Genomic DNA, 14,128 nt, shown 5'->3' with positions numbered 1-14,128 from the left:
GAATCCCAGTTCTCTCTCCCTCCCCTCCTTCGACCCCTCACCAGCTCCCATCCCATCCCCAAATCCACTCCTTAGAGAGGGTGAGACCTCCCATGGGAGATCATTAAAGTCTGTTATATCATTTGGGGACAGAACTAGGCCCTCCCCCTCTGTACTTAGTCTGAGCAAGGAATCCCTCCATAGGGAATGGGCTGCAAAAAACCTGTTCATGAACTATGGATAATTAATTACTGGTTTCAGTTCCCGTGGCCCCATAGACTGCCAAAACCCTCCAACTGTCACCTACATTCAGGGGTCTAATGGTTCCCCAGCAGTCAGTGGGTAGTCATTGAGCTCATATTTGCTCCGGTCAGCGGTCTGCACCATTTTGAAGAGGTTTCCTTCCTCCTTTGCTGTTCATTCAGAAGCAGTGAGTTTCCCAGTGATAGATACGTAGAATATTACAATTCCCTTTCCGCCAGATTAGTGATTCCATCTCCGCCAGATTAGTGACTCCATATAGAGTGGTTTACCTATTGAGACATCAAATCCTTGAGGGAAATAAGCAAGAAAATACTAAAAAGTTCCCCTTCACTATTTATTCAAGTCCCTATTTCCCTAGGTGAACATTCAGAGTTCAAACAACAACCAATGCTAGAATTTGTATTTCTTGTTATTTCTAGTAAGAGCAAATATCACCCTTGAATTATTAGGAACAAAATGTTATTTGTAATATAGATATTCCTCATTCATTCAAATTTAACAAAATGGTAACTATCTCATTACCTACCTGACCTATTGAAAAGCATATTGGGATTAAAGGAAACATGTTTTTTGTTTTGTTTTGTTTTGTTTTTTGTAAGCCATACTCTGCATGGAAACTTGAACCAACCAGAACCCTCTGTGTTTAGTTCTTTAACCCATAATTTCACTAGACACCTCTAAATGGATCATTTTTCCTCATTGACTAATTTGTCTTTTCAGTTAGAATCTGGGGAAATAACAGATGTTGATTTATCCCCACAGATGGTCTATGTGCTTGCTATCCTGAGGACAATTTTAAGCAGAAAACACAAATTCTTCATTGGCTTAGGTTGCTTTATTGATTAATCTTAATCATTTTCATGGATTATGATGTTAAAATTTAATCCTCCAATTTAAAAACTTCTTAAAGGTCAGGCAATTACCTGAGATACTCAAGAATTTCTGAGATTGTAAACTATAAGTGGTATCACATAAAATTATCATAATGCTGTAAACTTTAATGATCCAAAGGATTATTTGCCATTGGATAAAGGTACTACAATGCGTAGTATGGCTTAGAAAATTAACATTGGAAATGGAAATTGATGTAATGTACTGTAAAGTTTAGCAATTTCTACCATGTATTTAATATAATACATGAAAAATACATGAATTATGGAATATTTACTGTTATATACTTTCATTAAATATGTGTAGGTATATATTTTATTAAAACTATTATTATGGCTTCAGCTGAACAAGCTGAATGGAACAATGTTTAGTTTGTAGTCAAATTTTCAACAATCCGAGAATGAAATGCTTTGACATGGATCAATTGTTTGTAGACTGACTTATTGGGAATAGGAGGTGGCTAACAACCACATTGATAAGAACAGTGTACTAATTTTCTATGTCAGGATTTTAGTTTTCAAAGGAAACCAAGTGTGTACATAGTGAATTCAACAAAGATTAAGTTACTATTTTCTCAGCAAATTAAAAATAAACCTGATAAAGTAGTAAGCCAATGAGATATTAAATATTGAGCATGTTATTTTTATTGTAATTTCAATATCCATTCTAAATCAATATAGTGTCCAAGCAAATTTTGTGAAGTTAGGTAGGATAAGCATTGAATAAATAACCACTCAGTCAATACTTCAGTGTCAGTTGAATAGCGCATTAACAACAGAACCTACTGTGTTACAAAATCTGAAAAGGATATCTGAGATCCCAAGCTTGATTCTCAATTTCATCATTACAGATTACTGTTGTCTTGCCTTTAATTCCCTTGTTATAACCTTTAGTGGTGAAATAAAGGAAAGATTCAGATGGAATATTTGAATTTCTCTTTACTTTCTGATATTTTTGAAAAAGAAAATGCTTATATGAAATTCAAATATATTAGGAAAGTTCAATCTTTTTTTTAATTATTATTTTCTTTTTGTTTTTTGAGACAGAGTTTTTCTGTACTGCTTTGGAGCCTGTCCTGGAACTAACTCTGTAGACCAGGCTGGCCTCAAGCTCACAGAGATCCACCTACCTCTGACTCCTGAGTGCTGGGATTAAAAGCATGTGCCACCAACTCCCAGTTGAAAATACATTCTTATTTGCCAATTGTCTTTTATCCTAAGAAGCAGCAGTGAGAAGTCAGTACACAAGATATTCGTATGTCAAACATCACAAATAATTTTATCTAATTCTGTCAACATTAACCAAGAAATAAAGCTGCATGTACAATTCCCATCACAGTCATATATGCACAATACCATGGAAGCAGTAAATCCTTTGAGCAGATTTACAGATGAGCAAATATAAAATTTACGGTGGTACACATCACGTTTCTGAACTACAGTGTTTTCTGTACTTAAACAATGAAATAATTAGATGCAGTTTTATACAAAGCAACCCACCCCCTTTATTATGCTATGATTTATATTTTTTAATTGAAAATAAGGGCTTCCTGTAATGAAAAGTGAACTTTCTTAATTTAATTCCCATTAGATTATTTATGCCATTTTACTCTATAATATCCCTAGAGAGTGTGCATTGAAAATAAGTATGTAAATTATCTAAACTAATCTAAATAATCTTTCACTGGTAATATAGAATGGCTGAAGGCACTCACTGAAAATGAGTATACTTACAGTGTTCTTTTCCCTTCGTCTTTTGGTATTAGTTTACAATAAAAGACAGGAAAACAGACAAATGAAGTACATACTTAACACTAGAGTCAGAAAAGAATTTTTATTTTGTTTATAGTTGTTATGCAGCAGTACATATATATGTACGTGTACATATATATAAATGCAAATAAAAAACTGTTTATGCACTAAGTACCCAATATTTTCACAGCATGCTACACTTCATCAATAGGTGCCTTTTCATGATCTAGAGAGGTAGAGATGAGGAACAGTTTGGGTATTAACATTGATACCTCCAGCTTCATTTACATGAATACGTCTATATTTCCTACACAAAATGACAACTTCAATTGTATTTACCATCAGCTAGAATAGAAACTGCTTTTCAGAATTCCATTACTTATTAATCCTTCTGGAATAACAGTTACTTTTATATTGTTGATAAACTACATTGAGACACTTTTTTAGTACAACAAGCTTTGTGACTCATCATTACTCACTATAATTAAACTAATAATTTTATTTTATACACTGTTATTTCATATTTAGTCAGAATCTGTCTTATATGTAGTCCAACGTTTTATGCCTGTTTGATTTAGTGTGAATTAATGCAATGCTTATTAATAAAAACTGTAAGCATGTTTGGTCCAAGTTAATCATCTGAATGCTAAGGAAAAATTAACAAATCACTACTAAATTCCATTATGTGTAAATTTCCTTAAATAGAGTATGAATGATAATGGAAATAATATAAAAATCAGCACACATACATTTGAAAAATTAAAGAGGGGTTTAAACGCTGAGGTTGCATTACTCATTACTGAATTATTTGAAATATCAAAAACAAAGACATTGGTCACATCTGACAAAGTAATAGTAACATTGTTATTGTTATACTTGAAATAGTTAAGTTTATTTCAAGGAAAACATCTTGAGTCATATCAGCAGACAAGTGAATGAATGAATATATTACAATATATTGGCATGTAAAATAAAATAATTTAAGTGCTGTATTTAGTCTTTCACAGAAAACAGTTATCCCCATTAACTTACTTTTACTTAACCGGTGGTTTGCCTTAATGATGTTTAATGAAAATTATTTCGTTATAAATTATATATGTATACAAGAATAGATTCTAGATTTAAAACAGTTAAATATAAAATACATATAAACTGACCCAGTTGCAAATCAAAAAGTTTATTTGAAAAGTGTGAATAGTAAAGTCTGTTTATTTGTCTTTTCTGTCAAATACAAATAAGCTAAGTGTCAGAGTTTGTTACTCGAACACATTTTTTTATATAGTCAGTTGCACATTGTTCTGACATAGAAACTATTTTATAAATCTAACAATTGTTATATTTAAAGAATTATCTTGAATGGTGAATGTCATGTGGATTGCACACTCTTTGGCTCCCACGATGATTTCTGTTTTATACAGAAACATATATCCAAGTATCATAGTCTTTGAAGCAACCCATAGTTTGTTTTCTTTTTTCTTTTTCCCTACAAAGTAAACAAGACTTAAAAGACATGTGCAATGAATGTGAACTCCTGAACAGCACTATGGGACAGAGAAATGCATGACCCTACATGACCTGATAAAGCACAACTACTGAAATTCACACTGATAGGTCTTAGGGGAGAGAAGCGAGTATGCATTAGAAAGCCAACTAAGACCCTGTGGAGAATTAGATCAAAATCTCCAACTGGCTTGTCACATTAGGTTTCCAGCAAGATCTCAGCTTAGTGCTTCTGCTTAAAGACAGATAGATCACAATGATTGGAGGAAATAATTCTATACAAAAGATACACAAGAGTACATAGACCATATTCAAAGGTTATCATTAGCCCCGGCAATGACAGGGCAATCACTTTTTTTTTTCCTATAGCACATGAAGAAGCTTTACTTGATCATTTTGCAAACATCAGCTGATAGAGTTGAAGGTACACAGTTCCATTCTCTCTTCTGCTTTTCAGTTGACTTCTGTTGGTCTAAAGCAGGTCCACAGGTTCTGTGCTGTGTTACTATACAGCCCCCTTTATCTTTATTTAAAATTTTTCTTTATATTAACATATTTTAAATGCAGAATATTCATGATTAAATATATGAGCACAGTAGCTCATCATGAAGCAAAACAAAACAAGCAAGGTAGCATAAAGTAGGGAGATAAAGCAGAGTGTTTTGCTGCCTTCATCTTTGCAATTGTTTTGTCAATAATTAAGGTCAGGTTTATATAATGGGTTCTAAAGACCCACAGTTTCATAGTATACCTCCCATACCTTGGTATAACATCAAAGCCTAAAACCTAGGCTAATTGCCCTTGATTAACTTGCTCATGCTATTAATGTGAAATGGTGCTATACTTGCCACTGTCTTGAGCTCAGAATCTATTACTTCTGCTCTTCTCTACAGTTCAAACACAATTTACAGGTCTACTTCCAATGCAAAACCAGCATCAAAGGCCACAGCCCCATCCTTGCATCCCTGTCTTTTTCTGTTTTGATACCACTAGATGAAATTGTATTTAATAAACACTGATGATAATTACAAAGTGATTCATCGGTGTAGAACACAAGGATCTTAGAAAAGAACAGCTTGAATTTAAATAGTTATAACTTCAGCTTATGTGCAGCATTATAGACACCAGGGAGTTTTAATTGAAAAGTTTCTTTTTGTTTTTTGTTAGTTTGTTTTTTATGAGTAAGCAAAATTTTAGGAATAAAAATAATTTCTTATTTTTGTGTTAGCATTTGTTACTCTGCATCAAACACAATGTCTAAAACCTAAGCGAGAAAATGCATGGATAGATGATGGCATAAGAGTAGGCAGAAATTGGAGGGTGCATATTTCAAAGGCAATTTGAATAGATATCTCCAAATCATGGCAGAATTCTAGGCATAGAGCTGTACTCTTTCTTTTTCCAGGTACTAGACTTGTATCTTCAAACACAAACATAATAGGCTTTGTTTCATGCAGTGAAGGAAATGTAACTTTGGAATTATGTAACCTAAATCTAACAAAACAAAATCATCCAAATTCCTCTGAGATGGCTAGGGAGATGAATACTTGGATGCAGTTTGTGTGATTTTTTTTTTATTTCAACTGTTTAGATCCTACCCATCGCTAGTGTCTTTGGGGAGTCATGAGCAAACTCTGGGATATCTATTATGAAGTACTAATGTTGTCTTTCATAATTTGAGTAAAATTACTGATTTTTGAGTGGCTACACCATCAGTTACCTTTGCCAGTTAACTATACTGTGAATTATTGATAATTATTATAAGCAATCATAAGCAATCACAAGCTATTTGTGGATATCTTTATAGTCTTTAATATATGTTTATAATTTAGTGTGATTGTGTATAATTGCTTAAATGGGTAAAACTAAAATTTCAATTAAAAACTCAGCATAGAGCAAAATTATAATTTCAGCTCTTTCAGCATTTTAAATAAGCAAAGCTACAGGAAAATGTTGGGTTACAGGTATCACTGGAGCAATTTCTTCTCCATATTTATGAAATAGTTTTAATTAAAGAATAAACAGTGCCTGAGGGACCATACGTCTATAGGAGTTGCAATAGAAAAATCACTGTGTTCTTATTATCAACCCAGCATCTTTAAAAGCATCTTTTGTTATGCATGTTGTAGAAAAACTGAAATATAAGCATATGCTGGGGTATTCATAAAATATATCATTATTAGGTAAATCTGATCATAATTCAAGGGCCATTTCTAACATTTCTCTGTAACATCCCTGATGATAGCTTTAACTTTTTCTTTATATTTTGGGGAGAGACAATAGTCCCAGGGAACAATAAAGTTTTTAATATTTTAGGCTAAAGTTATACAATCTTAGTGTTCATTTTTAAATTACAGATACTTTGTTTAACTCAAACTGAAAACATTGAAGGATCAGGCCATGTTGTAATGTACACTATAGTTTTTGATTATTAAAAGTTTAATATAAAGAGAAGGCAAGCTTGTGATATACTCCTGTAATCTCAGTTCTAAGGGAAGCAGAGTCAGGCAGATCACTGTGTACAAGGCCAGCTTTATCTATAAAGTGAGTTCTGGAACAGTCAGGGCTATATGTATTCATTTATTAACCCAGCCTTGAAAAACCAAAACTAAACATTTAGTCTGAATATAATGAACTATTGTGTAAAACAAAGGATAGTAGTTCATGACTTTCTGAAGTTTTTCAAAAAAAGTAATATGTGTTAAAACGAAGTTTATTACTCTCTATATATGCATCTTTTATGAAATTTAAATATTTTAATGTCTATATTTATCTACAAAAATTTTTAAAGCAAAAGATTGAAACATTAATATGGAATACATAGAATATGATCATATTGGCAAATCTGTTTGTTATCTTGCAAAGCTTCAATTTCAATAGAACAAGTTTAATTTTTCCTTAATTTCTGCTGTTTATAATATACTGAGTCTCAGATTTATTATTAAGATATAAAATATCCTGTTATTGATAAAATTTTCATTTTATGTACAGAATGTATAATTTTAGAAATCTCATGGCACTTGATACTCGGAACCATAGACAAAAGTGTTTGTGGTTTTTAGTTATCCCTGGTAGGAAACTAACTAAATATATTAGTGTATTTGTGTTCTTTTTTATTATTATTTTATTTTATTTTATATAACAAAGTCCAATTAAATGAAAACAATCATTTATACACAATATTTGGGAATTTGGGCCTCGTTCTTTCTAAACTACTTCCTACTGGTACTTGCTAGGAACTGGTGTGTGTGTGTGTGTGTGTGTGTGTGTGTGTGTGTGTGTGTGTGTGATTGTGTGTGTTTGTATAACTTCACATTCTAACCACCCAATTTCAGAATACTTATTTGTATATTCATATTCATTCCTTTACTGTTAATCATTGCACTTGTTTTAAAACTAAGTACAGTATAGAGAGGAAGACAGATTTACAAACAACACTCCTGGAGTGGGAGAGATGGCTCAGAACTGAAGACTACTACTATTATGGAGCTCCTGGCATTTAATGATGCCTTCTGTCCCCCATCTTCATGCAAGTTAAGAGCACATGATGTTCCCTTTCTCTATTTTCTTATTCTTCTCTCATTCAATACATCCTGATCACAATGTGCCCTCCCTCCACTTCCATTCATCCCAGTCCCCACCACTACTTCCCCCAGATCCATTGTTCCTTGGTTCCATTTGAAAGAGCAGCCTCTGAGCAATATCAACCAAACATAGTATAACAAGATGCAATATGACTAGGCACAAACACAAACACTCATATCAAGACTGGATAAAGCAACTCAGGAGGAAGAAGAGGGTTTCTTCCTTATGCAGAAAAAAAGTCAGAGACCTCCACTCTTATTGTTAGGAGTCCCACAAAAACCCACATTCTGAAAAACTACAACATATATGCAGAGGACATAGCACAGACCCATACAAGTTCTGTGATTGCTGGTAGTCTTGGTCAATCACTATGAGCTATACTTAGTTGATCCCTCTGACTTCTACAATCCTTCCTACCTTGCTTCTGAGAGATCTCCTGAACTTTGCCTAATGTTTGGGTATAGGTCTCTGCAATTTCTCTCATTGGCTGTTGGAGCAAGCCTCTTGAGGACAGTTGGGTTAGGCACCAATTTATGAGTTAGCGGATATCATTAGGAATCATTTCATTGACTTTGTTTTCTCAGTTGTATTTGATTTTTACCATAGATCTCCAACCAATATAGCTTTATCATCCTGGCCAGCAGTGTGGGGCATTGACACCCTATTATGGCTTGGGCCTCCAGTTAGACCAGTCATTGGTAGAATACTCCCAGAAGCTTTGAGGCACCATTGCTTCATTTAATGTCACAGATTGGACAGGCTGTGGGTTATAGGTTTTCTGACTGGTTACGTCCTGGTCCCACCACTGAGAGCCTAGCTTGGTTACACAAGATGGCTGGTTCAGGCTCCATATCATCCACTACTAGGATTCTTCTTTTGGGTCACTTCTGTAGGTGACAGAAGTTTCCAGAACACTAGGTTGCTACATTGCTCCCCAAATGCCCAGCATCTCTATTCATTTTTCTTGTACTCTATTCCTCTGTCCCTTCTTCCCCCCACTTGATTCTTTCCATTACATCCCCACCTGCCCCAAGTCCACCCAAAAATTCTATTCTATCTCTCCTTCCTAAAGAGATCCATGCCTTTTCCTTTGATCTCACCCTCATTCTTAAATTTTATAATAGAATTATATCATTATATATAAATATATATCTAGATAGATAGATAGAGCATTTCCTCCCTGTAACCCTCCCATGTATCCTTACTTTTAGTGATCTTTCAAATACATGGAATTGTGAACACACACACACAGTATATACATATAACACATTTCATACTCCTAAATACAAAAGTATAGCCCTCATTGTATGTATAGTGTAACTTATATGGGTTTGTTTTCAGGACTGACCAGTTGTATGGGAAGATCAACTGATATGAACTTCTGTGAGAATGATTATTTCTTTAGTGCTCAGAATTCCTTAGTTGCCTAGAGATCTTTGTCTATCAGGTATCAATGAAAAGTTCCCTGTCAATCTTAACACATCTATTAGTGTCACTTCTGTTCAGCTCATATTTAGGCAGCCATGTTGGTGAGATTCCAATTTGTAGCTTCTGGAATTTCTATGTTACACAATCCTATATTAAAGTTCTTGCTCATCTAGCTTTAATAACTCTCTACCCTCTACTGAAATTATTCTGTACCTTATACACTGTTGTTTTATAGATACATCTTTGGCCTGGTTTCTACATCTTTACATTTTGGTCATTTGTGGCTTTCTGTAATGGTCTATGTCTGTTGCAAAGAGAAGACTAGACAAGCTGGACCAGAAAAACCACATTACAACTTACACTGTTGTAACAATTCAAGGTGATACACAAGCACAGATACATTAATAATAAATAATAAATACTTTAAAAATAAACTTTCCATTTCATATATATCAGATGTTTTCTAAGACAATATGTAAATATTTTTATGTCTGCTAATTCTTAAAATAATTTGCCTTTTTCTTTCAAGTGCAAATCTTTAATGTTAATTAGCATTTTGTTGAGTAACCTATTTGAATAATGGTGGATGAAATAATTTTAGTCTACAAAAGCTATAAGTGACAATAAACCATTGTCAGACAAAATATTACTATAAAGAACCTCCTCACTCAGCACACTTGATGGATATAAAGCAGAAACTTTTAATTTGCACATATTTTTTTCTTTATTTAAATGTCAATTAATTTTAAAATGTCTAGTTTTTCATCTTTCAAATGACTGTGCTATTCCTTATTTTGTGGATAGATTTGCAAAAAAAAGACATGGGAGGTCTCTAATTCCAAAGGAGAGATGTTATAAGATCCAAAATACAATATATATATATATATATATATATATATATATTAAAATGAATGGAAAACTGAAGAATGTGAGTATGACAATTACATAAGTGCAGAATGGAGATCTCTTTCAAATAATAATTGTAGGACAGCTATGTGAAGAATATCTCCATTCAATGTTGAACCTGAACTTAATTATCTACAGGAAAGGCATTGTACCCTTAACAAAGAATAAGTACAAAGGCTTGGCAGTAGCAATGAGAAATGTCAGTGTGGCTATAGAGCAGTGGAGGAAGAATGCCCATGGGGAATGGAGTTGTCGAGCAGGCAAATCCAAGAACTCCCAGGCTTTGTGAAGCATCGATAAAGAGTCCAAGTTCCACTCCAAATTTGAGAAGTTAAATGAGATAATGGTACAGACTTTATTTAAAAAAATGCCTCAGCTCTTAGCAGAAAAGCAATTTGTTTACAAGAGTCATTGAGTGACTATTGAACTGTGTATGTGATACAACAGGAATCTTGCTGATGGAAATACATTGGAGTAAATGAACTAAATTGGGACACACTCTTGGAAGGCAATTCATACCTTGAATGGGATTAAGACAGCTGATACAGAGAAGAACATAGGACTCAGTGATTCAAATGTGTTGGGCTTCTGTATTATAATATTGTCTTGATTAGTTGCTGAAGAACATATCTGGGGAGAGAACAACAGAAGTTTGATTTTGGCATGTCCTATATATAACTCAAATGAAAATAACTACGTAATTTTATAGACATTATATTAATTATTTTTCTTTGTGATGGGGCAAAATTTTTGAGAAAAAGCAACTTGTTTGAGGCTGTGATTATTTAGGCTAATGGTTTGCACAGGCTTAATTTATTTTAAAAGGAAGTCAGGGTAGCTGACCTACGAAGAAGCTGGTTGCATTTTTGTATGTACTGGAAAAACTGAGATGAAAGCTACTTTTTCTCTTTGCTTTCTCATTTTTCTTCTTCAAAAATTTAGTTCAGGATGTCATCCCATAATGTGATGATAACTTCATCCAGGGAGCATATTGTTCCTCAGGTTAACCTCAACTCTTGCAGATATTTGTCTTCTAGATGATCCCAAATCCAGTCAGTATGATGGTGAGATCAATCTGACAGCAGGACTTGATAATAGACCTTTACTTTAGTCTCTATTTTGGCTTTAACTGATGTTGCTTTTACATCAACTGCTACATTCTTCTGACATTGGAATTGTCATTTTTCCTCTTCTTTTATTTTTCTTTTATTTAAAGGAGGTTCTTTCCATACATATAATTATGGATTTCCCTCCCCAACTTCTGCATATTTGTGTTCACCTTCCTTCCTATCTATAGCCATACCCTTCTTTTCTCTCACATCTAAGAATTAATAAAATAATGCAAGAAAAATTATAACCAAACAAATCAAAATAGGACAAAATAACAACAAAAACAAAGAAAAAATGAAAAGTATGGTAATATAGACACAAACACAAACATATTCACACACATGAATTCAATACAAATAGCACAGACAGCCATAATATATGAAAACAACGTATGGGTTTAAAAAATTCCCCATTTAACATTATGAGACAAAGAACTTCCAATGTGCCTTTGAATTTAATTTGCATTGGCTGTCTACTCATGGGGATGAGTTCTACCTTTAAGAAAGATTTTTTTTTTTTTACCTGTGAAAGGTTCTACTGTATTTGGTTTCCACATGAACTCACAAATTGCCTTTAATTTTAGTTGCTTCTCTGCTCTCTCCCTCATTACCCTCTTCCTCCACACCCCCATCATTTGATCCCCTTATTCCAGGCCCTCCACAGCATTCCATAACTATGTATTCTATTTCTACTTCCTAGGGAGACCTATCTGCTCCTAACCCTCCCCTCCCCAATCCTATATTTTATTTTAAACTTCAGTGGCTTTATAGATTTTAGCTTGGTTGTCATTGATAACTGACTTAACAGCAGTTATTCACAAATACATACTGTATTTGTATTCTGTGTTTGTGTTACCTTGCTCAGGATGAAGAATTTCTAGGTCCACCCATGTACCTGTGAATTTCATGATTTTGTTTGTTAATGACTGAATAATGCTTTATTGTGTAAATGTGCCAAATTTTCTGTATATCTATGTTGTTCCAAATTTCTGTCAACTATGACTAGAGCAGCAATAATCATAGTTGAGCAATTTCTCTGTGGTAACATGAAGTGTACTTTGGAAATATGTTCAATAATGATATAATTGGGTCTTGAAGTACATCGATTCCCATTTGAAGGCAGAAGTTTCTCTGTCCTTCCCTGCCCTGAAGCTGTTTTCAAATAATCACACAGAGACTTACATAAATTGTAAATGCTTGGGGACCTAGTTCTCTTTCCCATCTTGCAAGATGGCAAGTGAAAAAGCCGAGAAGCCTGACAAAAAAGAGAAAAAGCCTGCAGCCAAGAAGGCTGGCGGTGATGCCGCATGTGCCCCTGCTGCCAATGCAGCCAAAAAGGGTGAGCCTAAGGTTAAAAAGCCCAAGAAGGGGGAGCCGCATTGCAGCCGGAACCATGTCCTGGTTAGAGGGATTGGCAGGTACTCCCGATCTGCCATGTATTCCAGAAAAGCCCTGTACAAAAGAAAATACTCAGCTGCAAAATCTAAGGTTGAAAAGAAGAAGAAAAAGGAGAAGGTCCTTGCTACCGTCACCAAACCAGTTGGTGGTGACAAGAATGGTGGTACCCGGGTGGCTAAGCTTCAAAAAATGCCCCCGTATTACCCTACTGAAGATGTTCCCTGGAAGCTGCTGAGCCATGACAAAAAGCCCTTTGGTCAGCATGTGAGAAAGCTTCGTGCCAGCATCACTCCCGGGACAGTCCTGATCATCCTCACCGGGCGCCACAGAGGCAAGAGAGTGGTTTTCCTGAAGCAGCTGGGCAGTGGCTTGCTACTTGTGACAAGACCTCTTGCCCTCAACAGAGTTCCTCTGCGAAGAACACACCAGAAATTTGTCATCGCCACCTCTACAAAAGTTGATATCAGTCAAGTTAAGATTCCCAAACACTTGACTGATGCTTACTTCAAGAAGAAGCAGCTACGCAACCCCAGGCACCAGGAGGGTGAGATCTTCGACACAGAGAAGGAGAAATACAAGATTACAGAGCAGCGCAAGGCTGATCAGAAAACCGTGGACTCGCAGCTTTTGCCAAAGATCAAAGCTGTTCCTCAGCTTCAGGGCTACCTGCGGTCTCAGTTATCTCTGACAAATGGGATGTATCCTCACAAACTGGTTTTCTAACTTGCTATCAACCTAATTAAACAGCTTCATATGTAAAAAAAAAAAATTGTAAATGCTTGACCAGTAACTCAGGCTTATTACTAGCTAACTCTTACACATAAATTAATCCATGTTCTTATCAACCCATGTTTAGCCATATGGCTTGATACTTTTTCTTAGTCCAGTGTTATCATCTTGCTTATCTGTTTGCCAGAAACTTTCTAACTCTGTCCTTCTTTCATGAAATCTCATAGTCTGTCTGTCTGTCTATTTATCTATCCATGTCTCTCTCTCTCTCTCTCTCTCTCTCTCTCTCTCTAGATAATATATATATTATCTCTATCATCTCTTCCAGTCCGGCTCTTGGCCAGTCAGCTTTGATTCAACCAGGGCCATAATCCACAATACCCATCTTCCTGAGGAACTGCTACCATAATAGCCATATTGGATATATAAGGTTTCAGTCTCACATGCATTGGGTTAGTGACCCCCCTTATGTTATAACCTCTTCAACCTGAGCTGTCACTTGTTCCAGTTTTCCTAGCCATTCTTAAGTGTGTGTAATAAAATCTCAAAGTAGTTTTGTTTTTGCATTTCTCTGATTATTAGGCATGC

General features: G+C 34.8%; 2 protein-coding genes across 2 annotated transcripts in view; both read left to right on the top strand.

The window, feature by feature from the left end:
* Csmd3 (CUB and Sushi multiple domains 3) overlaps positions 1-14,128 on the top strand; it is a 1,059,412-nt gene that overhangs the window by 324,097 nt on the left and 721,187 nt on the right. The window lies entirely within an intron of this gene.
* Positions 12,626-13,580, top strand: LOC127235209 (60S ribosomal protein L6). Its single transcript, XM_051202441.1, has one exon. It carries the CDS (start codon positions 12,644-12,646, stop codon positions 13,532-13,534), a length of 891 nt encoding a protein of 296 aa, XP_051058398.1. The 5' UTR covers positions 12,626-12,643; the 3' UTR covers positions 13,535-13,580.

The sequence above is a fragment of the Phodopus roborovskii genome, unplaced genomic scaffold, assembly GCF_943737965.1.
Source record: "Phodopus roborovskii unplaced genomic scaffold, PHOROB, whole genome shotgun sequence".
In the NCBI taxonomy this organism is placed as follows: domain Eukaryota; kingdom Metazoa; phylum Chordata; class Mammalia; order Rodentia; family Cricetidae; genus Phodopus; species Phodopus roborovskii.
The sequence above is the reverse complement of the archived record's forward strand: the minus strand, read 5'-3'. Positions and strand labels throughout refer to the sequence as shown.

Coding starts and splice junctions, on each gene's coding strand:
- LOC127235209 (XM_051202441.1), top strand. CDS start 12,644: ATGGCAAGTGAAAAAGCCGAGAAGCCTGACAAAAAAGAGAAAAAGCCT.